General features: G+C 41.5%; 2 protein-coding genes and 1 long non-coding RNA gene across 23 annotated transcripts in view; all 3 read left to right on the top strand.

Moving 5' to 3' along the window:
* Window positions 1-27,123, top strand: part of LOC123993294 (protocadherin alpha-C2-like) — a 228,089-nt gene that overhangs the window by 47,409 nt on the left and 153,557 nt on the right. For 2 of the 16 annotated variants that reach the window (XM_046295288.1, XM_046295269.1), the window contains exon 1: window positions 9,808-12,344. The exons of 12 other annotated variants lie outside the window; for them this stretch is intronic. In XM_046295288.1, coding sequence (XP_046151244.1) covers window positions 9,984-12,344 — 2,361 coding nt within the window. In that variant the 5' untranslated portion in view covers window positions 9,808-9,983. Of the gene's footprint in view, window positions 1-3,519; window positions 5,970-6,723; window positions 9,121-9,807; window positions 12,345-27,123 lie in introns of those variants that run through there. 2 more of the 16 variants (XM_046295284.1, XM_046295287.1) reach the window with 2 other exon arrangements.
* On the top strand, window positions 389-2,782 carry LOC123993811 (protocadherin alpha-7-like). Its single transcript, XM_046296282.1, has one exon. It carries the CDS (start codon window positions 407-409, stop codon window positions 2,780-2,782), a length of 2,376 nt encoding a protein of 791 aa, XP_046152238.1. The 5' UTR covers window positions 389-406.
* LOC123993299 lies at window positions 13,315-20,677 on the top strand. 6 transcript variants are annotated; one of them, XR_006831430.1, is made up of 9 exons: window positions 13,315-13,626; window positions 14,393-14,483; window positions 15,496-15,629; window positions 15,801-15,937; window positions 16,054-16,145; window positions 16,468-16,579; window positions 16,710-16,905; window positions 17,070-17,222; window positions 17,319-20,677. It is a non-coding gene; the product is annotated as an uncharacterized LOC123993299 (long non-coding RNA). The 6 variants fall into 6 exon arrangements; XR_006831429.1 differs by having other exon boundaries at window positions 16,456-16,579; XR_006831431.1 differs by having other exon boundaries at window positions 16,036-16,145; window positions 16,456-16,579.

Raw genomic sequence — 27,123 nt, 5'->3', positions numbered from 1 at the left:
GGTATCCATGTTTCCCATAGCCATACAACGTTGGAGTAACGTTTTCTCTCGTATGTAATTGTGTCAAGATAGAGTTCAACATAGGAGAAATACAATTTCAAGTTTTAAACGATAGTGTAATTTGAAGTGGAATCACATGGTGTCAGTAACCACCTAGAGTAATATCCCTGGTAGATATCTTCTCGTCATAGTTTGAACACTCCCCTTTGCTGGTTTTGGTAGCTTATTCAGTCGCTGGAGGATACAGTCGTCCAGCATCGTGGACAGAATAAGACCTGAAATGTACATGAATAAAACTAGTGTTAGCTTTCTAGTTTTGGTATTCGGCTGATATAATGGATAGACAAGGGTAACCAATGGAGGAATAGTGGACGTGTTGTGGATTATTGTTATTTATCTACAAAACATGGAACAAAGAGGATGCGGGGCATGGCTGGAGCGACGGCAGTGGGTCGCCATCATGGTTGCTTTGGTTCTCTTTTGGAGCGGGGCTTCTGCTCAAATAAGATACTCCGCCTCAGAAGAGCTCAAGGAAGGAACTGTCGTGGGGAATGTAGCTAAGGATTTGGGAATAGATCTGAGTACCTTGACTGAAAGGGGATTTCGAATCGTTTCTGGTTCCACCGAGCCCCTTTTCCAGGTAAACCAGAATGACGGCATCTTGTATGTGAATCGAAAAATAGACCGAGAGGAGGTGTGCGAACGGAGAAGCGTTTGTTTGATCAACCTGAAAACCGTTCTAGAGAACCCGCTGGAGATCCATTATGTCTCGGTGGAGGTGTTAGATGTGAACGACCATTCTCCCAGCTTTCCAGAGAAAGAGAAGCGGTTAGATATTTCAGAGTCCGTGTTACCGGGGGCGAGATTTCAGCTACTAGCTGCGCATGACCCTGATGGAGGTCCATTCTCCGTTCAACAATATAAACTTAGTCACAATGATCATTTCCGTGTTGAGGTGAAAGACCGAGGTGAAGATGGCAAAATGCCGTTTTTGGTTTTACAGAAGCCACTAGATAGAGAAGCTGTAAGAAGCCATAAACTCCTCCTCACTGCTATTGATGGTGGAAAACCACCAAGATCTGGAACAATTGAAATAACTGTAGATGTATTGGATGTTAATGACAACACACCTCTATTCACTAAAGATGTGTACTCTGTCATGTTAAATGAAAACTCTCCCTTAGGCACAACGGTTATTCAGGTAAACGCCACCGATCTAGATGGTGGTGTAAACGGGGATATAATTTACTCATTTGGCAATGATGTGAAGAGCAAGCTGAAGAAACTTTTTGATTTAGACACCTTAACGGGCGAAATAACTGTTAAAGGACCAATCAATTTTGAGGAAAAAGATAGCTATCTGATTGATATACAGGCATCAGATCAAGGACCCGTTCCCCTGACAACAGAGAAAAGTGTATTAGTAAAGATAATTGATGTCAACGACAACGCGCCTGAGATCGAAATTACATCGTTTTCTAACGCAATCGCTGAGGATTCTAGACCCGGAACCACTGTAGCTCTAATTAGTGTAAATGATTTAGACTCTGGTCTCAATGGGAAAGTTATCTGTTCTATAACTGAGGACGTCCCTTTCAATCTAATGCCGTCTTTACAGGACAACATGTACTCGGTAGTCACCAAGTCACCGCTGGATAGAGAGAAACAGGCTCATTATGACGTCACAATAGTTGCCAAAGACGCAGGGGAACCGTCCTTGTCATCTATAAAGACTGTCAGCGTTGTTGTGTCAGATGTGAATGATAACAGTCCAGAGTTTTCACTGAGCCCCTATAATTTCTATGTCAGTGAAAATAACTACCCAGGCGCCTCAATATTTTCCGTGAGTGCCTTAGATCATGACATAAATGAAAATGCTCTTATTTCATATCATATTCTGAGAGACAGTGGTGAGGGGAACAATTGGGCATCATTTCTTAATATTAATTCTGAAACTGGGAACATTTTGGCGCTAAAAAGCTTTGACTTTGAAACGTTAAAAACATTCCATTTCCAAGTTGTAGCTACAGACTCCGGAACTCCGTCACAAAGCAGCAACGTCACAATAAACGTGTACATTCTGGATCAGAACGACAACGCTCCAGTGATCTTGTATCCAGTCAGCACTAACGGTTCCGCTGAAGGTGTGGAGGAGATTCCCCGCAATGTGAAGGCAGGCCATTTGGTGACTAAAGTGAGAGCCTATGACGCTGATATAGGATACAACGGCTGGTTATTATTTTCACTGCAGGAAGTTACTGACCACAGTCTCTTTGCTTTGGACCGCTATACAGGACAGATACGGACACTTCGGTCATTCACAGAGACAGACGAGGCTGAGCATAAACTGGTCATACTGGTAAAAGACAATGGGAACGTTTCACTGTCAGCAACAGCTACTGTTATTATCAACGTTGTGGAGCCCAAAGAGGCTTTTGCAGCTTCTGATGTGAAAAGTTCAGTAAAAGACGAGGAGGAGAACAGCGTTACATTTTATTTGATCATTACTTTGGGGTCAGTTTCAACACTTTTTCTCATCAGCATCATCGTGTTGATTGTAATGCAGTGCTCAAAACCCACAGACTATTCCTCCAAGTATTTACAAGATGTGAATAACGACGGGACACTGTGCCACAGCATCCAGTACAGATCCGGAGACAAACGGTACATGTTAGTTGGACCCAGAATGAGTATAGGTTCTACCATAGTCCCGGGCAGCAATGGAAATACTCTTGTGTTACCCGAACATAGGAGCAGAACTTCTGGAGAGGTAAGACAGTAAATACGTTTCTATAATTACCGACCATTTTCTCATAGTGTTCCCGAGCTTGTAAATTGTCTTGATTATAATTGCATAGTGTAGGCCTATCAAGTAGTCAGATGGTTATTGGATGTATAAGACTATGCCTCAACTTCGTTCATGGAAGTACCTTTACAGTTCATTCGCATCCACTGCTCTCGGGCCTGGTCGCTGTCAATGACAGTGGTGCTGAAACGCTGTGCAATTCAACGCGCTGTTTGCCAGGTGAAGGTTGGCCTCTTTCATTGTATACATCTTTCTCAACACTATGTCCAATTGGACACTCGTTGCATACTTGAGTGTTGTTTTATGTTCTCATAAACAGGCGTTTTCCATAATGGTTTGTGATGTCTAGCCTAACCTCGTCCCCAGGCTATTACGCATTTCGTCGGAGGGTTCTGGGAATGAGATTACGTGTATCCTGACTTTCTATATTCATACAAGTGATGCTGTAAGCTAACGTTTCCTCCGATACGTCCAAATACCCGTAATACGATTGAATTACAGTGTAATGTGAGGTTGAATCGCATGGTGTCAGTACCCAACTAGAATAAAGCTCCTGGTAGAGTTCCTCTCGTCATACTTGTGAGTCCGCCCTTTTGCAGGTTTGGTGGCTTTTATTCAGTCGCTGGAGAAATACAGTTGTGCATCATCGTGAAGCGAATAAGATATAACATTGACATTATTAAACCACTATCGAATAATGAGTATGAATCATATTCTGGATGTAATGGATAGACAACAGTCACCAATGAAGAAATAGTGGAAGGGGCTGTAGATTTTTGCTATTTATCTTGAAAACATGGAACAAAGAGGATGCTGGGCATGGCTGGAGCGACGGCAGTGGGTCACCTACGTGGTTGCTTTGGTTCTCTTTTGGAGCGGAGCTTCTGCTCAGATAAGATACTCCATCTCTGAAGAGCTTAAGGAAGGAACTGTAGTGGGGAATATAGCTAAGGATTTGGGAATAGAACTGAGCACGTTGAAAGAAAGGGGATTTCGAATCGTGTCTGGCTCGACCGAGCCCTTTTTCCAGGTAAATCAGAATAATGGCATCTTGTATGTGAATCGAAAAATAGACCGAGAGGAGGTGTGTGAACGGAGCAGCGTGTGTTTAATCAACCTGAAAACCGTTCTAGAGAACCCGCTGGAGATCCATTATGTAGCGGTGGAGGTGTTAGATGTTAACGACCATTCTCCCAGCTTTTCAGAGAAAGAGAAACGGTTAGAGATTTCAGAATCTGCATTACCGGGAGCACGATTTCAGTTACAAGCAGCGCGCGACTCAGATAGTGGCCAATTCTCCGTTCAACAATATAAACTCAGTGACAATGACCATTTTCGTATAGAAGTTAAAGATAGAGGTGAAGACCGTAAAATACCGTTTTTAATTTTACTGAAGCAGTTAGACAGGGAAGTTACTAAGAACCATGTGTTATTATTTGCAGCCTTGGATGGAGGAAAACCAGTGAGGTCTGGCACCAGCGAAATAAAGATTGAGGTATTGGATGTTAATGACAATTCCCCCATTTTTACTAAAGACGTATACTCTGTAAGGCTTAGTGAAAATGTTCCTGTCGGTGCAACTGTCATTCAGGTAAACGCAACCGATTTAGACGAAGGTGCAAACGGTGAAGTTAGATATTCATTTGGTAATGAAGTAGATAGAAAGGTACGGGAGCTTTTTATTTTGGATTCGATTACTGGTGAAATAACAGTCAAAAATGTGATAGATTATGAGGAAAATAATATATATGAGATTGATATACAAGCATCAGACCAAGGACTTGCTCCCCTCACAACCGACAAAAGCGTCATAGTAAAGATTGTTGACGTCAACGACAATGCGCCTGAGATTGAGGTGACATCCTTTTCGAATGCAATACCCGAGGACTCTAAACCCGGAACCACAGTCGCACTAATCAGTGTTAATGATTTGGACTCTGGTCTCAATGGGAAAGTTATTTGCTCAGTACTTGAAGATTTACCTTTCAAACTAATGTCGTCTTTACAAGATAACATGTATTCTGTTATCACAAAGTCGCCACTGGATAGAGAGAAACAATCTGAATATGATTTAACAATTGTTGCCAAAGACGAAGGCCAGCCTTCCTTGTCATCTATAAAGACTATCAGCATTGTTGTATCAGATGTAAATGATAACAGTCCAGAGTTTTTACTGAGTCCCTATATTGTTTATGTCACTGAAAATAACGACCCAGGAGGCTCAGTATTTTCCGTCAGTGCCTCAGATCCTGACATAAATGAAAACGCTCTTATTTCATATCATATTCTGAGAGACAGTGGTGAGGGGAACAAATGGGCATCTTTTCTTAGTATTAATTCTGAAAATGGGAATATATTGGCGCTAAAAAGCTTTGACTTTGAAACTTTAAAAACATTCAATTTCCAAGTTGTAGCTACAGACTCTGGAACTCCGTCACAAAGCAGCAACGTCACAGTCAACGTGTACATTCTGGATCAGAACGACAACGCTCCAGTGATCTTGTATCCAGTCAGCGCTAACGGTTCCGCTGAAGGTGTGGAGGAGATTCCCCGCAATGTGAACGCAGGCCATTTGGTGACTAAAGTAAGAGCCTATGACGCTGATATAGGATACAACGGCTGGTTATTATTTTCACTGCAGGAAGTTACTGACCACAGTCTCTTTGCTTTGGACCGCTATACAGGACAGATACGGACACTTCGGTCATTCACAGAGACAGACGAGGCTGAGCATAAACTGGTCATACTGGTAAAAGACAATGGGAACGTTTCACTGTCAGCAACAGCTACTGTTATTATAAAGGTTGTGGAGCCCAAAGAGGCTTTTGCAGCTTCTGATGTTAAAAGTTCAGTAAAATATGACGAGGAGGAGAACAGCGTTACATTTTATTTGATCATTACTTTGGGGTCAGTTTCAACACTTTTTCTCATCAGTATCATCGTGTTGATTGTAATGCAGTGCTCCAAACCCACAGACTATTCCTCCAAGTACTTACAAGATGTGAATAACGACGGGACACTGTGCCACAGCATCCAGTACAGATCCGGAGACAAACGGTACATGTTAGTTGGACCCAGAATGAGTATAGGTTCTACAATAGTCCCTGGCAGCAATGGAAACACTCTAGTGCTACCCAACCACAAGAGGAGAGCTTCTGGAGAGGTAAGAAGTTGAAAATGACCTCGCATTTTAAAATGCAATTTTCTTTGAAAGCCTCTCTGGCTGATATTTCATCGACCAAAAAGGGTTATGTGGTAATGTGTGAAGTACTTTTTATTATTGAGCAAGAGATTTGTTTGCTACAACATGATCTCCCAGTTTCGATGATAGAGCCATTGCTCTCAGGACTGGTCGCTGCCCATGTTTGTGGTGATGAAACAATGTTTTGTTCAACGTGCTGTTGACTGGTAAAAGTTTACCAAAACGTAATAACATATATAATATAATACATGCTGGTTTAAGTGGATATTTTATTCTTCTTCATTCGTATTTGATTGTTTCGCTGTTGTTGCATACGTGAGTAGGCAACATTTTGCTCTATGGTCGCCTGAAGACAATGGCTTGTTATATCTGTGCTGACTTTTTTTTTAGACAGTACAACTTTTGTAGTCACGTTTATCTCGTCAAGATTCCATTAGTAAGCTTCAAGAATAGTGTAATTTGAGGTAGAATCGCATGGTGTCAGTACCCAACTAGAAAAACGCTACTGATAGAAACAATTCTCGTCATGCTTTTGAGGCCGCCCCCGTTCTGGTTTCGTAGCTTATTCCGTCGCTGGAGGAGGAACACAGTCGTGAGCTTCGTGTGGAGAATAACATTTCAATTGTATATTCTGAAAACACTATTGGATAATTAGCTTTGGTAATAATTGTTTATATAATGGATAGGCAACTGTCACCATGAAGGAATAGTGGAAGTCCTGTGGATTATTGTTATTTATCTTGGAAACATGGAACAAAGAGGATGCGGGGCATGGCTGGAGGGACGGCAGTGGGTCGTCTTATTAGTTGCTTTGCTTCTCTTTTGGAGCGGGGCTTCAGCTCAAATAAAATACTCCATCTCTGAAGAGGTTAAGGAAGGAACTGTCGTGGGGAATATAGCTAAGGATTTGGGAATAGATCTGAGTACCTTGACTGAAAGGGGATTTCGAATCGTGTCTGGTTCGACCGAGCCCCTTTTCCAGGTAAACCAGAATGACGGCATCTTGTATATGAACCGAAAAATAGACCGAGAGGAGGTGTGCGAACGGAGCAGCGTGTGTTTAATCAACCTGAAAACCGTTCTAGAGAACCCGCTGGAGATCCATTATGTCGCGGTGGAGGTGTTAGACGTTAACGACCATTCTCCCAGCTTTCCAGATAAAGAGAAACGGTTAGAGATATCTGAGTCCGCATTGCCAGGAGCACGATTTCAGCTACAAACAGCGCGCGACCCAGACGGTGGAATAAATTCTGTTCAACAGTATAAACTCAGCCACAATGATCATTTCCGTTTAGAGGTTATGGACAGAGATGAAGATGGTAAAATTCCTATTCTAAATCTACAGAAACCGCTAGATAAAGAATCAACGAGGACCCATAGATTTCTGCTCACAGCTATTGATGGAGGTATACCTCCTAGATCTGGTACTATCAACATAATTGTCGACGTTTTAGATGTAAATGATAATATGCCAGTTTTCAACGAAGAGTCATACTCTGTAATGTTGAATGAAAATGCCCCTGTTGGCACGACAGTTGTACAAGTAAACGCTACGGATATAGATGACGATTTGAACGGTGAGGTTATTTACTCCTTTGGTAATAATGTAAATAGTAAGTTACGTAATCTATTTGATGTTGACACTAATACTGGTGAAGTAATTGTGAAAGGACTGATAGACTTTGAGGTTAAAGATCGCTATGAAATTGATATACAGGCATCAGACAGGGGAGCCGTTCCCTTGACAACTTACAAAAGCGTAAAAATAAAAATAGTTGACCTCAACGATAATGCACCTGAAATAGAGGTGACATCCTTTTCTAAGCCAATCCCCGAATATTCCAGATCCGGAACCACTGTCGCTCTTATAAGTGTTAATGATTTAGACTCTGGTCTCAATGGGAAAGTTATCTGTTCTATACGTGAGGACGTCCCTTTCAAACTAATGCCGTCTTTACAGGACAACATGTACTCTGTAGTCACCAAGTCACCACTAGATAGAGAGGAAGTATCTCAATACGATTTTACAATAGTTGCCAAAGACGAAGGCCAGCCTCCCTTGTCATCTGTAAAGACTATTATTATTGTTGTATCAGATGTGAATGATAACAGTCCAGAATTTTCACTGAGTCCTTATACGTTCTATGTCACTGAGAATAACGACCCAGGAGGCTCAGTATTTTCCGTCAGTGCCTCAGATCGTGACATAAATGAAAACGCTCTGATTTCATATCATATTCCGAGAGACAGTGTCGAGGAGAACAAATGGGCATCTTTTCTCAACATAAACTTGGAAAATGGGAACATTTTGGCTCTAAAAAGCTTTGACTTTGAAAGGTTAAAAACATTCACATTTCAAGTTGTAGCTACAGACTCTGGAACTCCGTCCCTAAGCACCAACGTCACAGTCAACGTGTTCATTCTGGATCAGAACGACAACGCTCCAGTGATCTTGTATCCAGTCAGAACTAACGGTTCCGCTGAAGGTGTGGAGGAGATTCCCCGCAATGTGAACGCAGGCCATTTGGTGACTAAAGTGAGAGCCTATGACGCTGATATAGGATATAACGGCTGGTTATTATTTTCACTGCAGGAAGTTACTGACCACAGTCTCTTTGCTTTGGACCGCTATACAGGACAGATAAGGACACTTCGGTCATTCACAGAGACAGACGAGGCTGATCATAAACTGGTCATACTGGTAAAAGACAATGGGAACGTTTCACTGTCAGCAACAGCTACTGTGATTATCAACGTTGTGGAGCCCAAAGAGGCTTTTGCAGCTTCTGATGTTAAAAGTTCAGTGAAAGACGAGGAGGAGAACAGCGTTACATTTTATTTGATCATTACTTTGGGGTCAGTTTCAACGCTTTTTCTCATCAGCATCATTGTGTTGATTGTAATGCAGTGCTCAAAACCCACAGACTATTCGCCCAAATATTTACAAGATACAAATTACGACGGGACACTGTGCCACAGCATCCAGTACAGATCCGGAGACAAACGGTACATGTTAGTTGGACCCAGAATGAGTATAGGTTCTACAATTGTCCCGGGCAGCAATGGAAATACTCTAGTGATACCCGAACACAGTAGACTTGCGTCTAGAGAGGTAAGATGTTGACCACTTTGCCATGAGTAGCAACTATTTGGTTCTCAGTATTTTCTAAGTGATATTCCTGATGCTTACAGGATCTGTGCCTAAGGGGTTGAATGTATGAGTATAGCTTATGGAGTGTCAAATATGATTGCCAGTATTGTAGGTGACAACAGAACATGCACTTGTCTGTGTTATGACAATAATGGGTGTATTAGCAATATTCGTTTTACTTCAGAGGGTCCTGTCCTACGGTTTTTTCTCTTCTAAAGTCACTGCACTTTGTGGTTTCGCTGTCCATGGTGCTGAAACATTGCAGAGTTCATTCTGCATCTTCGTTTTGGCAAAATTCTCCTGGAATGGTTAACGATCATTTATAGATTCACTACGGCTATATTAGCAGCATTTTCTAAACGTCAACATACACACCCTGACTTCTCATAAAGATATTTCCCATTCATGTCTCATCTTTGCCTAACCAGAACAATGGTTTTTAATATTGTTGTATTTTATTGCACGTTTCTGTTTCGAAATAGCACTCGGTATTGGGGTAGTAATGGTTCGTAAAGGGTATAATTACCCTACGAAATCCTGCAATATGAGGTGGAAACGCATGGTGTCAGTGCGCAAGTAAAATAGTGCTTATGAAATAAATCTATTGGCCATACTTTTGAGTCCGCCCTTTAGAGCTGGTTTGCTATTTCGTCAGTAGCAGAATTCAGCCGTGAGCATCGAGGATACATTGTTATTTAAAACCTTTCATCGCCAACATACTGTAAGTTAACGAGCTGTGATCATATTTGGGACTGCAATGGATAAGATTAGTTTACCATTAGAGGCATAGTGGAAGTGTTGTGGATTTTTTTAAACCATAAAACATGGAACAAAGAGGACGCGGGGCATTGCAGGAGCGATGCCAGTGGGTCGCGTTCATGGTTGCTTTGGTTCTCTTTTGGAGCGGAGCTTCTGCTCAGATAAGATACTCAATCTCTGAAGAGCTTACGGAAGGAACTGTCGTGGGGAATGTAGCTAAGGATTTGGGAATCGATCTGAGCACCTTGAAGGATAGAAGATTTCGAATCGTGTCTGGCTCGACCGAACCCCTTTTCCAGGTAAACCAGAATGACGGCATCTTGTATATGAACCGAAAAATAGACCGAGAGGAGGTGTGTGAACGGAGCAGCGTGTGTTTAATCAACCTGAAAACCGTTCTAGAGAACCCGCTGGAGATCCATTATGTCGCGGTGGAGTTGTTAGATGTTAACGACCATTCTCCCAGCTTTCCGGAGAAAGAGAAACGTTTAGAGATATTTGAGTCAGCGTCACCGGGGGCGAGATTTCAGCTACAAGCTGCGCGCGACCCAGATAGAGATCCATTCTCCGTTCAACAATATAAACTTAGTCACAATGACCATTTTCGTTTAGAAGTTAAAGACCGAGGTGAGGATGGCAAAATGCCGTTTTTGGTTTTACATAAACCACTAGACAGAGAAGCAGTAAGGAGCCACAAACTCCTCCTCACTGCCATTGACGGTGGAAAACCTCCTAGATCTGGAACTCTTGAAATATCTGTTGATGTATTGGATGTTAACGACAATAACCCAGTGTTCACTAAAGATGAATATACAGTAAGGTTGACTGAAAACGCTCCTTTGGGAACAATGGTGATACGGGTAAATGCCACCGATTTAGACAGTGGTCTGAACGGGGATATAATGTATTCATTTGGGAATGACGTCAACAGCAGGTTAAGGAAACTGTTTAACTTAGACACCGTAACCGGTGAAATAACTGTGAAAGGACAAATAGACTTTGAGGAAAAAGATAGTTATCTGATTGATATACAGGCATCAGATCAAGGACCCGTTCCCCTGACAACGGACAAGAGTGTAAAAATTAAAATAGTTGACTTCAACGATAATGCACCTGAGATAGAGGTGACATTATTTTCTAAGGCAATCCCCGAAGATTCCAAGCCCGGAACGACTGTAGCACTAATCAGTGTTAATGATTTGGACTCTGGTCTCAATGGGAAAGTTACATGTTCTGTATTGGAAGATATACCTTTCAAACTAATGCCGTCTTTACAAGATAACATGTACTCTGTAATAACTAAGTCCCCACTGGACAGAGAGAAACAATCTGAATATGATCTAACAATATTTGCTACAGACGCAGGCCAGCCGTCCATGTCATCTGTAAAAACTGTGAGGGTTGTTGTATCAGATGTGAATGATAACTGTCCAGAGTTTTCACTGAGTCCCTATACGTTCTATGTCACTGAAAATAACGACCCAGGTGCCTCGGTATTTTCGGTGAGTGCGTCAGATTTAGACATAAATGAAAACGCGTTTATTTCATATCATATTCTGAGAGACAGTGGTGACGAGAATAAATGGGCATCTTTTCTCAACATTAATTCGGAAAATGGAAACATTTTGGCGCTAAAAAGCTTTGACTTTGAAACCCTCAAAACTTTTCAATTCCAAGTTGTAGCTACAGACTCTGGAACTCCGTTACTAAGCAGCAACGTCACAGTGAACGTGTACATTCTGGATCAGAACGACAACGCTCCAGTGATCTTGTATCCAGTCAGCGCTAACGGTTCTGCTGAAGGTGTGGAGGAGATTCCCCGCAATGTGAACGCAGGCCATTTGGTGACTAAAGTGAGAGCCTATGACGCTGATATAGGATATAACGGCTGGTTATTATTTTCACTGCAGGAAGTTACTGACCACAGTCTCTTTGCTTTGGACCGCTATACGGGTCAGATAAGGACACTTCGGTCATTCACAGAGACAGACGAGGCTGAGCATAAACTGGTCATACTAGTAAAAGACAATGGGAACGTTTCACTGTCAGCAACAGCTACTGTGATTATCAACGTTGTGGAGCCCAAAGAGGCGTTTGCAGCTTCTGATGTTAAAAGTTCATTAAAAGACGAGGAGGAGAACAGCGTTACATTTTATTTGATCATTACTTTGGGGTCAGTTTCAACGCTTTTTCTCATCAGTATCGTCGTGTTGATTGTAATGCAGTGCTCCAAAGCCACAGACTATTCCTCCAAGTATTTACAAGATGTGAATTACGACGGGACACTGTGCCACAGCATCCAGTACAGATCCGGAGACAAACGGTACATGTTAGTTGGACCCAGAATGAGTATAGGTTCTACAATTGTCCCGGGCAGCAATGGAAATACTCTAGTGTTACCTGAACACAGAAGAGCTTCTGGAGAGGTAAGATGTGTATTGGGCTAAGGGAGTTCAACACTGAGTATATGAGAGTCTTAATGTTGCCTTTTTTTGTACTGTTGTGTATGCCTCAATTAGTTGAACTTCTTACATGATTTGTGTAGTTGAGTGGATAGAGATAGCCTTTTACGTTATTGGGACATGACTGTCATACACTTACATGAGATTACATGGTGCTGAAATGTGAAAATAGTGAAGAGGGAATATGTCCATTGGTTAGTGTTGTGAGTTACTTACAATGTAATCAGAAACTGTTGAGTTGTCCTCAATTCCATAGGATCCTATTTCATTTGATATCTTCTCAACCAGTTGACACATCTGATTCAACCAATCAAATAACTATCAATACCTTTGTATTGGTCGTATGGTGGGTTGATTCTCTGGTTAGACGTCACTTACACTGGAGCTGCATTCAACAATGGAAATAGTTCGCAAACGTTGGCGAACATATTTCATTTGTTTTGTGAAGGTTAGCGAACAGTCTTTGGAGATATTGTGTGGCGAACATAAGTGTCTGTTCGGGTCTAAACTGCTGCTAAAAATAATAATGTGGCTATGTGGACTTTCTACTATTTTTTAGTAGGAATAGCTGAGTCCTTTTCAGTGTCAGCTAAAAAGCCACAGTAATCCTTACAAAAAGTAGCTGTTTGATGTTTCAGCGTAACATGTTAGAATATGAATTCAAATCATCGAATTGAAATTGTTACTCTGGCAACAAGTTCGCTGCAAACATAAGCCTTGTTGAACTCGCCTCTGGAGCGGCAAAGATGACATGGTCGCTACAATCTGCTCATTCAGGAGGGTCAGCCTGAGTTTGGCAATGTATTGATAATCCAATCTATCAAGCATACAAACAAGTTAGCATGAAATACTGTATATATGATTCATAGATTAGTGAACCAAAGGTACAGCTCCAGTAGGAGCCTGGCCCTCAATGCAGATCTACACAGTAAAAACTGGAGAGTGTTTTTTCTGGAGGTAAAGTGATTTTCCTCTCAAGTAGTGAAAATTAAATCACGTTAGAGTCTAGTTATTACCAGCAGCAGCTGGACTGGGAGCTAAAATAAAGATGAAATTCTATTGGAGTAAAACAGCATGACCACGCCCACTAATGTTGGTTAAATTTAGATTTCCCGCCATTTGTCTATTTGCAAGTGTCTCGTGAAAGGAAAGAGTGGACAGATCGAGAGCGTGGATCCGCCGAACATCCGTAGTCATTCATTGAACCACAGCATTTCTTCACTTCTGAACTTAATCAGAGTTCCAGGTAAGTTCACTGTTACTGGTTAACTTTGTGTGCAAATTCAAACTGTTGAGCATCATTACAGCTAGCTAGCTAGCTAGCATTGTAGTGTAGGCTTTCTGTTGCCACACTATTTGCGTAGTAAGATGCTAATGTGGGCATCTAGCTAGAGCTAATTAGCTAGCTATCTGCAGCAACATTAAGTTACACCACTTTTAGTGGTTTATGGACAGTATGTACGCCCAGTGGATCGATGCATTACCTGTTTTACATTTTCAGCAGAGCGGTATTAGCTATTATCTGTAGCTAGCGCACTTTACTGACTAAGTATCGGGCAACAGGTTAGTCGATGCAACATGTGTTTTACTCTGAAAAGCGAGCTGTTATTTGTTAGTAGACAGTATTAAGCGTCAGGCAGATCGATGAAACACATGATTTACTCTAAACAGAGCACTGCTCTGACAGTTAGCGGCAGTTGGTCTGTGTTACATGTGTGTTTCACTCAAGTTTAGGGCTATTAGACAGTTTTTAGCTGCAGTTTGGTCGGTGCAACACCCGCGTTTTACTCTGAACTCTAGAGCTAGACAATTTTTAGCTGCTGTTTTGTCGGTAAGACACGTGCGTTTCACTCTGAAAAGAAAGCTGTTAGCTGTTTGTTGTTAGTAGACAGTATTTAGCGTCAGGCAGGTCGATGCAACACATGTTTTACTCTAAACAGAGCACTGCTCTCTTGTAATTTGTGCATGTTTGTCTTAATGCAATTTAAATGAACCATTTTCTTGTCATCAAGGATGCAGGCTGTACACGAGTGAAGTACAGGGATTGTCAGAAGTACATTTGTTATGAGGTGCAACTGACCTTCAAATCCTTTTTGGATTGAGGTGAGTGAAAAGTTTCACATTTCACACAATATCCAATGGAACAACATACTTACACTTTAAATATACTTACTTTATATTTACTGTCAAATTGAATGCCAACTTCCTTGCTGATAATGAATACAAAAGCAAACATGCGCCTCCCCAAAGCACAGATCAGTCAAAGATTGGTTTATGTTTTGGGAGTTGTCTAATTATGCTCATCTGTAGCTGCGCTCATTGTCTTTGCCTGTCATGAATGGTTTTAAAGAATAAGTGATACTAACATTTGTATGCTGCCACAATATGTGTTGATAGCTATCTGTGGCGTATTGCAATAGTACTCAGACTGCTGTTATAATAATTCAGTACGTGGCTGTAGATGGCATATAATTGGAATTGACGTGGAAAGATGTGGCAAGGTGCATGAAGTCAGTTTTGGGGTTACGATGTTCACGTAAAGATGACCTCTTGATTTCTGTCTTCTGTTCTGGTTTTTCTCAAGAAAATACACAACATATTTAATCAATACGGTTGTGCAACTATATTTTGTCGTGACAGTTGCCAATAAATTTGACATTCCAACCTTGGACTTAAAAGTCTATGATGAATCGGAGACTGAAGTTGATGAGGAGGTGTTTGAGTTTCTTCTAAAGAAGCAAGACCTTGGTGTGCTGGAGATTTGTTTACCGCAAGACCCAAATCCTGATGGGTAGTTGCTTATTAGCTTAGTGCTTCACATTCATCCATACAGTCCTAGCTAGCCTAACACATGTTCTGAATATGTGAGACAAGCAGATATATCTGCTGATTTTCTTTTCTCATTTTGATATTTTAAAATGATCTTTGTTTCTGTGCTCACCTCTCCCACCCCGTTTAGAACAGTAGTGGGTCCTAATCAATTCAAAATGTTACATTTTTGCATTCCGCTTGTCATTAACAAATGTCCTCTAATCATAATAATGGATGTTTCCACCTAAATTGTGTTATAATTACAGTGTTAATCACACCAGTTAAATGTTAACATGATTGCTAGATTCGTTGAGCTCTTCTGCAAGCAGCTCCTTATCAAAATACAGTGGATACAATGAGGGGGACTCCAATGACACCATTATATTGCAGCAGAGTCCTGCTACAAGAAAGACAGCTGAGGATAATCGTCTATCTCATGTAAGTACTGCAAATTTCCAGTTTAAACAAATGCCAAACTTGAAGATTGAGTGATAAATTACATCAATGAAAGTTGTGAGATGGTGATCGTGGTGTGTTTTATTATACTTGCTATTTCATCACTGTTTTAGAAGTGTTAATGTGTTCCTTTTTTACATTTCTCCGACTTAGATGATTGAAGACATTCTGAACAACAAACCTGGAGGAGAGAGGATCATGATTGATTATGCTCGGACAAAAAGCCTAACAGATAGCAGAAGACGTGATATGGCCAAGATATTAGTTGCACAAATGACAAGTGAACATGGGTATATGTCATATACTCATTACATACCTTACCACCTAACACAATTTTTAGCAGAAGTTGTGATTTACACATGAATACTTCTGTTTGGATCTCAAACAGTAAAGTGTGTGTGTCTAGGACAAGTCCTTCAAGGCGTGTTAGAGGACTACGCAAAGGGCATCATTGCCTTGTTCCCATACCTGGCCAATCCTAGGAGCAAATTTGGTTATGTAAGTACATTAAAAACAATGTCTAACCTTTTAACTCTCTGCGACTGTTAAACCTTACAATTTTTCCAGAATGGCAATATTTACATTGTTTTACTGTTGGGTGATGTTTTTATTTAAACTATAGATCTGTTAACATGTCTGTATGCCCACCATCTCTGCCATCTCTCCTAAGCTCAACTCTGGTGGTATAAAAGCCCAGTTATGTTCTGCACTGCGAGGGTCAGACCTGTTGATCTTCATCTATGGGCACATCTGTAGTTTTAAGGATGAATATGAAGAGATTTTAACCTGCTCCGTCAAACTGAATTAGACTTCACTTTAGGAGCATTATTACAGTGCAGAAGATGGGAGTGGATATCTAGCATGGAGACTGCAATTTGTGCAAAGGGAAGAATCAGAGGGACGACAGAAGACCATGCATCAGTCACTGACGTGTAAGTGATTGTAGTTAGTCTCATTCATGACACATGACCAGAGAATAATTGTATCTGAACATCTGTATAAGCAAGGGTTTCTTAGTCTCTTACTCTTTTAATATTTCTTAGTATTAATTCTGTTTCTGAGGTGGTCCAAAAGCTGATGGGCAGTTTTCCTCTCTGAAGGAGTCTCTAACATACAGCTGAAGCATACAGCTGATGAAACAATTGTAAAGGAGAAGATGAAGCAGATGTTCGCTTATCGTCAAAATATGGTTCATGAACCAGTGAAGTCCTCTGAAATATTCACAGCGTTTCCAAGATTCCAAGACATAGCAGCGATGGTATGTGGATCTTCGACTGCCTTGCCTTAAAACTGTCAGGACAATTGTTTTCTGTTCTACGACAGTCTGATTAGGACTGTGATATATTACATGACGATAGTGCCACACCATAATGTTTACTGTTCTGTCTTGACTTGTTCCATCTTGTCTGCGGATTGAGCAAGATTTTAGTCTGATGTTTGGTGATGCAACCTCTGCAAAGTTCCTGGAGACGTGGCCTACTCTCTACAAGGAGAAAGTCATTGACCAAAGCAGTGGCCTCACACAGACAGGCGACCTGGTTCAAAATGCTGAATCCACAACAGAAGTGGAAAATGGTATGCTGGAATAAAATGATTATACTAATGGAAGGGAGCATTGTTTTTGAAAGCAAATGGGATGATGTAACTTTCAGTGAAAATGTGTACTTTCAGGATGGGACAGTGACATGTCCTCCATTTTGGTCCTTGTCCACCTTCTGCCACCGTCACCTCATGGCTGCAAGAGACCAGGAACAATCTCAGCCAGACACACCAGTGAACACATTGAAGTTTATCACGGTGTCATTACAGTTGACTGTTCTGTCCCCATTCCTAATCCTAATAACTACTTTTAAGATTATGGACAAATCATGGTAGGATCATGTGTAGCTGTAATTTACATTTTCACAAAATGTTTGCGAACCGTGAATAATTTTAATAGCACACTAATGAAGTCCTTGTGTCACAGACTGGGACCACGTCATGGATAGCCTTCAGCCCTATCCACTGGGATTCACATGTACTCCATTGTGATTGACAAACATGCAATACCTTGTAAGTCACCAGACTCTATTGCCTGTTTTGATGAGCTTTTCAAAGCTCATGTTTGTCTTTGGTACCTTGTACAATCAGGATCTGGTAAATGTGTACAACTTTTGCAAACCACAATTTATGAAATTGATGTTGATACCACCAAGGTTAATCCTAGGGCTGCAGAGTTGAGGGCTCGGATGCTGCATTGAGTTACTAAAAGTTTTGAAGTTGCAAAGGGTTAAAACGCAGCATAGGAAATAACCTTTTTCCTTTCACACAAACGTTTTCATATCATTCATCTAAAATGTTGTGTTTTGCTTGCAAAAGCCCACAGGCAAATGCCAATTCCTTGAGAAAACACTTAAAGTTGGTCCACGGACTTTGTCAAGGAAAGACACTTGGTCTTAAATGCAGTCAGGCTGGTTGTTCACAAGTTTATGGCACTTTGTCTGGGTTCAGAAAGGATCTTTATACAGCACATGAACCTTGTTCTGATCACGGTGAAGGCTCCTGAATATGTAGCAGTAAGTCATGTTGATGACCTGCCATCAACTAGTCCCCCTTCTGACTCAGTCTTTGCCAATATGAGTCTTGTCGACAGCTGCGCTGCAACCATAGCTGAACTTATAGTGGCAGGTGTAGGTGAAACAGCCATTAACTCTTTGGTCATTTCCAATGAAGAGATAGTTGATGATATTCATATTCAAGCTAATGGATCTGGGAAGAAGTGTCTGTCTATACAGGAGCCCATTAAAAGTGACATTGAGTGTAAAATTGATCAGTGTTTTGAAAAAATGTAAAATCCCTTTGGTGTATTAAATTCTGAAAGTAAGAGAAGGCAGTATTTTACAGAAAAGTGGGGAAGGGTAGACCCAGTTGAATGCGTTCTTGGTACAAGATTTGATACACAATGCAATCGGACTACGGGAGGCTACGATCAAATTATTGTTACTGATATATTTGTTTACATCCCAATTTTGAAAACATTAGTTTATTTACAAACACTCTAATATAAAGGAAATGATGCAGACTGATTCCAGTTCAAGAGAACTTTATGACTTATGTGATGGAGATCTGTTCCAAGAGCCATGCTCTATTTTCAAAACAGAAGCAATTCAGATACAGCTTCTCTGTGATGATTTTGAATCTGTAAATCCTCTTGGATCAAAACAGGGAAAACAAAATAAATTAGGAGCAATCTATTTCAACTTATGTAATTTTTCTCCCAAGTTCAAATAATTTCTGCTTAATAGTCATTAAAACATAAAACATATGGCTTTTCTAAAATACTTGATCCAATTGTGCAGGATATTAAAATTACTTGAGGGATGGATTTATGGTTCCCTTGTATGATCAACCAGTGTATGGAACTATTGTCCAAGTCACAGGTGACAACCTTGGTCTTCACTGTTTATTTGGTTTTGTCGAATCATTCATTGCCAGATATTGTTGTCCCTTTTGTCTTGCTGAGACAGACGACTTTCAGACTGAATTTGATGAAGATTCACCCAAGATAGTTATGCGAACTCGAGCACTCCATGCAGAACACTGCCCCCAAAAAAGGTGACAAATCCCAGTCTTCCCTATGTGATGGGTGTTAAACATTCTTGCGTTCTAAACTCCTTGCCGTACTTCAATACACGTGAGAACTTCTCTCTCGATACTATCAATGATATCTTGGAGGGTGTGGCACAATATGAAATGAAACTGCTAGTACTGCACTTGATAGTACACAACATCAAATGAAATAGACAGGAGAATAAAGAGCTTTAACTATGGTTACATGGAGCAAAACAACAAACCTCCTGCAGTGAAGTTAGGAGAGAACTCTAATGACTTGGGGTTAAATGCTATCCAGTCCTGGTGTTTACTTCGCAATCTACCACTTCTCTTTGGAGACTTAGTTTGTCCAAATGATCTACACTGGTATTTACTGTTGCTGTTGCTTCAGTGATATCTCCAATGATATCAAAGGGTGTTACAATTTTTTTTAAACACTTAATCGCAGAACACCACAGGTTATTCAAGCAATTGTTTCCAAAAAAGAGGCTGCTACCGAAGCATCATTTTATGGTGCATTACCCCACATGTATGCTTGATATTTGACCAATTTGACATAGCTGGTGCATGTGCAAAATGAAGCAAAGCATAATTCCTTTAAAAAACAATTAAAAAGCTTAAATGTAACAAACATTGGCAAAAAGAACACAAGTCAAACAGCATACAGTTGGTAGACATTTGACACCAACAGAGTCATGATTAGTCCAGGTAAAATGTTATCTTTAAATGTCATGGACTGGGACTGTAAGATGGCTGAGACTCTTCCGGTACCAATTAACACCACGGTTTTAAATGTTAAATGGACCAAACACCATGGAAATATGTATAATTTAGTTGTTTGTCTTAAAGTTCATTGTGAGATGCCAGTTTTTCAGAAAATCCACCATGTTGTTGTTAAAGATGAGTGATTATTGTTGGTTACTTTTGCCCTATAAATAATGTCTTTATGAGCATTTTAATGCAGATAGAGTTGGTGTGCAACAGAGGGACATTATGTAGTGGATGTTAAAGAGCTTTTCTGTTACAAAGCATTTGATATACAGATGTCTTACAGTTGTGGTGATTCAAGTTTGTTTATAGTCTCATACTGTTTCCCGTGACTCTAAAAACGGCACAGTAAGCTCTTTAAAACCAATATGTATTGTATTGCAATATTGGCTTTTTGAATTACTTTTAAAGGAGGGACAGATGCCAAAATGTCATTTTACAGAGGCCACAATTTGATTTGATCATCAGTGTTTTTGATATCTGAGATGCTAGTTTCACAAAATCCTCCATGTCATTGTTAGATGTATTGAATTGCAATATTGAGCTTTTCTATGTACATGTATTCAAGTGAACAGAGGCCAACATTTCATTTCAGTCCACAATTGTATTTTATTATCATCAGTATTTTGATGTATGTATTGCAAATGTCTTACATTTAAGAATAAAGTGCTTTGTTAAATACTGACTTCTGATTTATTGATGTTTAGTTGTACAAATGCTACTCTTGACTGATAATATTCAATTGCATATATTGAGTGAATTGGCAGAGTTGTTTCCATAATGATAAATATGGCTCGGTTCTGTGGCTCGGTTGGTAGAGCATGGCGCTTGTAACGCCAGGGTGGTGGGTTCAATCCCCGGGACCACCCATACGTAGAATGTATGCACACATGACTGTAAGTCGCTTTGGATAAAAGCGTCTGCTAAATGGCATATATTAAATAGAGTAAATTACAGTTTGTAGAAATAACTCTGAAAATTGATCTCTGCAACAAGAGTACGTTTTTACTCTATTTAGACTGGGACCAGTTTTACTCAGATAAATTTACTGTGTAGAACCAGCTAATCCTAAACCATCCATATCTTAACCATTAGGAAATGCAACGCTGATCTTAGACCAGTGGATTGGGGCAACTTCAGCCTTGTATTTACAGGGCCTTGTTACGTGTTTCCCTGTTGGGCTTGGGTTGTGGCCGTGAAGGAATCCATTTCAGCAGTTAGAGACTTTTCATAATCCTTATTTGGCGCTACACCCCATCAGAAAGACAGTCGGTCTATTGGCGATTGAATGCAACCTTAAAGCCCACGACACTGTCACATAGGACGACATTTCAGCCAGTCAAATTGTTTTCGTTTCTAACATTCTACATGTGCCCTTTAATAAGGATGTCAATTAAACAGATGGGTTGTCTTATGTTCATTGTTCATGTGTATGCCTACCTCTTTGACAAATGCAGGTTAAATAAAGCATGTGGTGTTTGCATGCATGCGTGTGTCTGAAGACCTGTGCACCATGGTGGTAACTAGTGATTGATTATGCGAGCCGCGTGTGGCTGAGGCTGAGAGAAGAGTTGCCTGTCTCTTGCACACGCTGACACCCGTCACCTAGCCAGTCCGGTGGTGTGAAAGTGCGCTGCTTGGCTTCGCTAGCGAGCTGCCATTCATTATTTACATGTTCCTTTCCAGTTCCCTCTCCGTTGTGTTCTAATGCTGCGGCTGCGCGGTTGACGTAATAAAGGTTAGCTCCGGTGCCCTTGTTTTGATTTTCACAAACGGCCTCATGTTATTGGCTAACAGATACCTTGTGTTTCATCCGCTATGAGAGTGTGGCTGAATGAGGCAGATTTTAGGCGATGATGCTGTTTCCCTAGCAACGCACTGGCAGAATTACCTCTCTGTATTCGCTGGTTTTCCACCGCATGTTGGAGAGTCTCGCGTGTAGTGCAGTGGTCTCAGCAACAGGGGTGAGGGAGAGGGAAAGGGAGGAGGATGGGAGGGGGAGGGGACGTCGTGTCTTTTGTATGGTTCCTCTTCTACCATCTCTCAGTATTTAATGAAAATGGGTTTAGTTTTGATTGAAACACGGATTATGTTAGCGAATTCCTCATTGTAATATTTGGTCAACAGATGGTGTCGACAGAGAAGCAACAGTATATGTGAAAATAGATCAACACATTATTAAATATATTGCATTATGGCAATTTTCTATTTTTACTCAACTAGGTCACTTCAGATTTCATACTTGGATAATTCCATAGGCTAGTAATAAGAGTGAGTGTAATTGGAACCAAGATAGCAGTGCAGTACAATAGATCATTACTATTCAGTGGCACTAATACTCATATAGAATGATTGAGAGGAATGTGAAACAATGCAGAAGATGGAGAAAGACAGTGAGATATCAGTACTCAAAAGCCTGAAATGGGTGGGTCGGTGGTGAGTGAGATGGACAGTAGCAACAATGAGAATGCTCCATGAAGATTTGATAGCAGCCTTCCCATTTGTAAACGGTGATGATATCCCCTTCAGTGTTTCTGTTCAATGTCCAATGCCTAATGCCCAGTTTGGTGATTAGTGTGTGTGTGTGTCTGTGTCTGTGTGTGTGTGTTAGTGTGTGTGTCAGTGTGTGTCAGTGTTGTGTGTCAGTGTGTGTGTCAGTGCATACACAGTGGCAGTGCCAAGCCATGCTAGGACAGCAGATGCCAGTGTGAGCAGCAGGTGCCAGTGTTACTGCTCTGATTGAAAATGGGAGTGTGTGTCTCATTTAGCCAACAAGTGCTGTCATGACTTCAACGGGTCGCATGGTTTTTGTTGTGAATATACATGGTTTCACTGGGCCACATTTGCTCCCTCCATCCATAGTGTGTGTGGTGTAGCTATTGGTGTCTATCATGACGTGTAAGTTAATCTATTGGGACTGTGGTTGGCACATTCCCTTTTGGAACAGAAGGTTGTGATTGTGAAACATGCAAACAACCTTGCTAAATTCACAACAGTATGTTGGTTGATGTGTCTGAGCATGTAGCCTACTTCATCATAGTACAATGTGCACAGCACTTCATTCACACATTGTATTTTTGGAGCCGTGGTATAGCTTTGCCTAAGCGTCTCTTTGTGTGTGCTTGCTTAGTCTGTAATTGTGTTAGTATGCCGAGTGTCTAAGATCAAGAATGCTCCAACTGTAATGCACCTTTGTGGTGTGTCAGTGTGTCGGTTGTCTTGGTTAATTGTGTGAGAGTGTTCTCCCTGTGAGAGTGTGGTCTGTGTCATAGGGAGAGAGTGTAGCAGAAGCAGGGAGGAGTATTATAGCCAGCCGCTAAAGCTTTTAAGCGGTATTGTACCTCATTTCAGCAGGCGGAGAATTGGCCTTATTTTAGATGGCTGCACACACACTACCTTCTCCCGAAGCTCCCTTCCGTCAACCCCTCACTTGTACTTTCTCTCTGTCTCTCTTTCTCTGTTCCTTCTACAAGTTTCTTTGGTTTTCAGACTGTGGCCTATCCCATTTGCAACTAGCTCCCACAGACTCACGTCAGAATTAGACGTTCATCCATGTTTCTCAAACATTACATGTAGAAGTTGTTGCAAATGTCATTTTTCAACGTGTTTAAGTTTAGGTGTTAACTCTGAATTTTTAAGGTTAGGGTTAACTCTCGATCGCTGGAATCGAACTTTGCAACCTTCCGAATTAGATGGCAGATGCTTACACCTATCTGCCATCCCTGTCCACAACGCCCTAGCAAAACTGAAACCTACATGAAGTTAACAGTCGCCGGTTTCCACGTAATCTCCTGACGTCCTCATACATGGATGGATGTCAAATACTGACTTGTATCACGGGTGACCTGGCTGCCCATTTGCCCCCTCCTCTCTTTTCTGTACTCTCCCATTCACTCCAATTTCCCCTCATCCCTTACCCCGCTCATTGTTCCTGCTCCCCATTTCTGTCAACTTCCCTTCTCCCCCTGTCTCAACGTCTTCCGTCTCCACCTCTGTCCTCTCTCACTACCACTCTCTCTCTGTCCTCTTTCTCTACATCTCTTCCTACACGTCCATCCCCATGTGCTGTTTCTCTCCCTCCCTCCTCCTGCCCCTCCCTCCCTCTCTCTCTCTCCCTTCCCCCATTTCCCCGCTCCCTTCCCTCTCCCTCCCCATCTCTCTCTGCCATGCCCCTGGGGTTGTGGTTGTGGATGGGGATGTTGTTCTGTATGTGCTGGAAGCTGTTGTGTGTCAGTAAGGCACACATTTTGTTCACTGTTTCTTTGTTAGTACTCAGTGTCACTCACATCCAGGTCAAAGCTGTGATGGTAATCTCATTTACACACACAGCCACTCAGAGCAGTGTACCGCAAAAGCGCACCCATCCTATATTGTACACACACACACACACACACACACACACACACACACACACACACACACACACACACACACACACACACACACACACACACACACACACACACACACACACACACACACACACACACACACACACACACACACACACACACACACACACACACACACACACACACACACACACACACACACACACACACACACACACACACACACACACACACACACACAAATGCATTTAAAATGGTTAAGGTAATCCAATTTATAGACAAGCACTCACACCATGTATCCACAGGGACACACACACGCACAAACACACAGATGACACAGGCTCATCAGCGTCACTCCCTCAGCTATTCAGTCATTCTGTGCAGCACCAAAGGAACCTATCAAACTAATGACAGTGCCTCTGAGACAACCCACTGCCCCACACACACACACAGCCAGAGGGTTAGTTATGCAACCGCCCCTCATGCCAAATGAACACACATTCAGCACCCAGAAATATCGACTCTCCCTAGCCTTCCCCCTGATCCTTCTGGGCAGATAAGGACAGGAGATGAGGGGAGAGGTTTGAGTGAATCTGGTTACACAGTGGAGCTGCCCAGTACTGGAATCAGGACTGCTTATTCCACTGTACTTCTCACGTATCAGTGAATTCTGCACGACGTGTCTCTGCAAGATGCTTATCTCATCTGCTGTGGCATCATTCTCTTTTCTCTGTATTTCTTTCTCTCTTCCCCCTCTCTTTCTCTGTCACAGTCTGTTGAGCTCATTAGTAATCACACAACGTTTATTCAACAAAGTTTATTCACCACAGTTATTAATAACATAAGACTTATTTCAGTGTGGTTGTGGTGCTATTGTGAAGACTTTGCGTTCAGTTTTGCAATGGTGCTGTGAGTGTGCCTGGACTCTGGCGTTAGGCCAGGCCTAGAAAACAGTGAGTCCTGAGCATACCCTGGCTGAGTACTGTTAGATTCAGCACTTTGTGGTCCTATCCAGGTGATGTGGGCGTCTATGAACTAGCAGGCTGTATTAGTGTTGACGTCAGCAGGCCTCGTTGGACACTGCGGCAGAGCTGAGGTGTTGGCCCACAGACCCACTGTGTTTGTGTGTGTGTGTTCTTCCCTACTGTAAACACACAGTATACAATCAATCATCAATCAAATGTATTTATAGAGCCCTTTATACATCAGTTAATGTCACAAAGTGCTGTACAGAAACCAGCCTAAAACCCCAAACAGCAAGGAATGCAGATGTAGAAGTTGTGTCATGGCAGAGATGGGCGACGAGTATGGACTAGTATTGACTGCAGAGTCATTCATTGTTGTAATCACAGAGAGAATAGAGCTGTAGCCTTATATGACTCAACATGTGAGGACATGCATTGACAATGGAATTTACACTGACTCAACAAGGAAAAACATTCAAGCTAAGTATCAATAAAGGAGTCTGTTTATTATCAGTTTATTATCTCAGTAATTACATTATGCCCAAGGAGCAGTTATACATTTTTTTTTATACCAAGTTGCTTTAGTTCAGGGTGGGTAGGTCCTTGTCCAGTTAGTTCTGATTCTAAGTGGGTCGACCCTGGTAGGTTCCACTGTGAAGGGTAATATCAGTTCTGTTTGGTTCCGCTGTGAAGGTCATGCCAGTTCTAGTTGTGTATCGGTCATTTGGCCGCCTTTCGTTCCAGTTCTCTGCTGCCTGTGACTGGAACGAATTGCAAAAATCGCTGAAGTTGGAGACTTTTATCTCCCTCACCAACTTCAAACATCTGCTATCTGAGCAGCTAACCGATCGCTGCAGCTGTACATAGTCTATTGGTAAATAGCCCACCCATTTTCACCTACCTCATCCCCATACTGTTTTTATTTATTTACTTTTCTGCTCTTTTGCACACCAATATCTCTACCTGTACATGACCATCTGATCATTTATCACTCCAGTGTTAATCTGCAAAATTGTAATTATTCGCCTCCCTCCTCATTCCTTTTGCACACAATGTATATAGACTCCCCTTTTTTTCTACTGTGTAATTGACTTGTTAATTGTTTACTCCATGTGTAACTCTGTGTTGTCTGTTCACACTGCTATGCTTTATCTTGGCCAGGTCGCAGTTGCAAATGAGAACTTGTTCTCAACTAGCCTACCTGGTTAAATAAAGGTGAAATAAAATTTAAAAAAAAAAAAATAAAAAAAATGTGACCCCTGACCCTGTTATCTCTCTACAGTTAGCAGTTAGCCAACACCCAGAGGTTAGTCTACTCTCTAAGCCTTCACTCTTACAGTCTCCCTCTGCCTCTCTCTATATATATATCTCTCTGCCTCTCACTCTGTCTGTCTCTCTTTCTTACATATTTTCTCACTCCATCATTATCTCTCTCACAATCTCCCTTGCTCTCATCTCTCTCATTCATCAGTATTGTGTCTGTTTCTCCTTTCATCCACTCCACTGACCGTCTCTCCTCCACTCTTCTCTCTGATATAACCTCTGGTTTCATTAAGTCTCAGTGGTTTGGGTGCATGGTAATGCGGGTGGGTTCTGTATGTTTGCCCTGCCACAGTCATGCCTGCCTGTCTCTCCACTGCAGCGGAATCACGAATCAGGGTCAGGGTCAGAGGATGCTCCTCAGGACTGGTGTATGTCCACTCTATTTGTCTACAAGAATAGTAATGCTGCATTTGTGAATGTATTAATGTAAATAAGGTATTTCTGTTTTAAATCTTTTATACATTTGCTAAAATTCCT

Source organism: Oncorhynchus gorbuscha, linkage group LG13 (genome assembly GCF_021184085.1).
Source record: "Oncorhynchus gorbuscha isolate QuinsamMale2020 ecotype Even-year linkage group LG13, OgorEven_v1.0, whole genome shotgun sequence".
Classification (NCBI taxonomy): domain Eukaryota; kingdom Metazoa; phylum Chordata; class Actinopteri; order Salmoniformes; family Salmonidae; genus Oncorhynchus; species Oncorhynchus gorbuscha.
The sequence above is the reverse complement of the archived record's forward strand: the minus strand, read 5'-3'. Positions and strand labels throughout refer to the sequence as shown.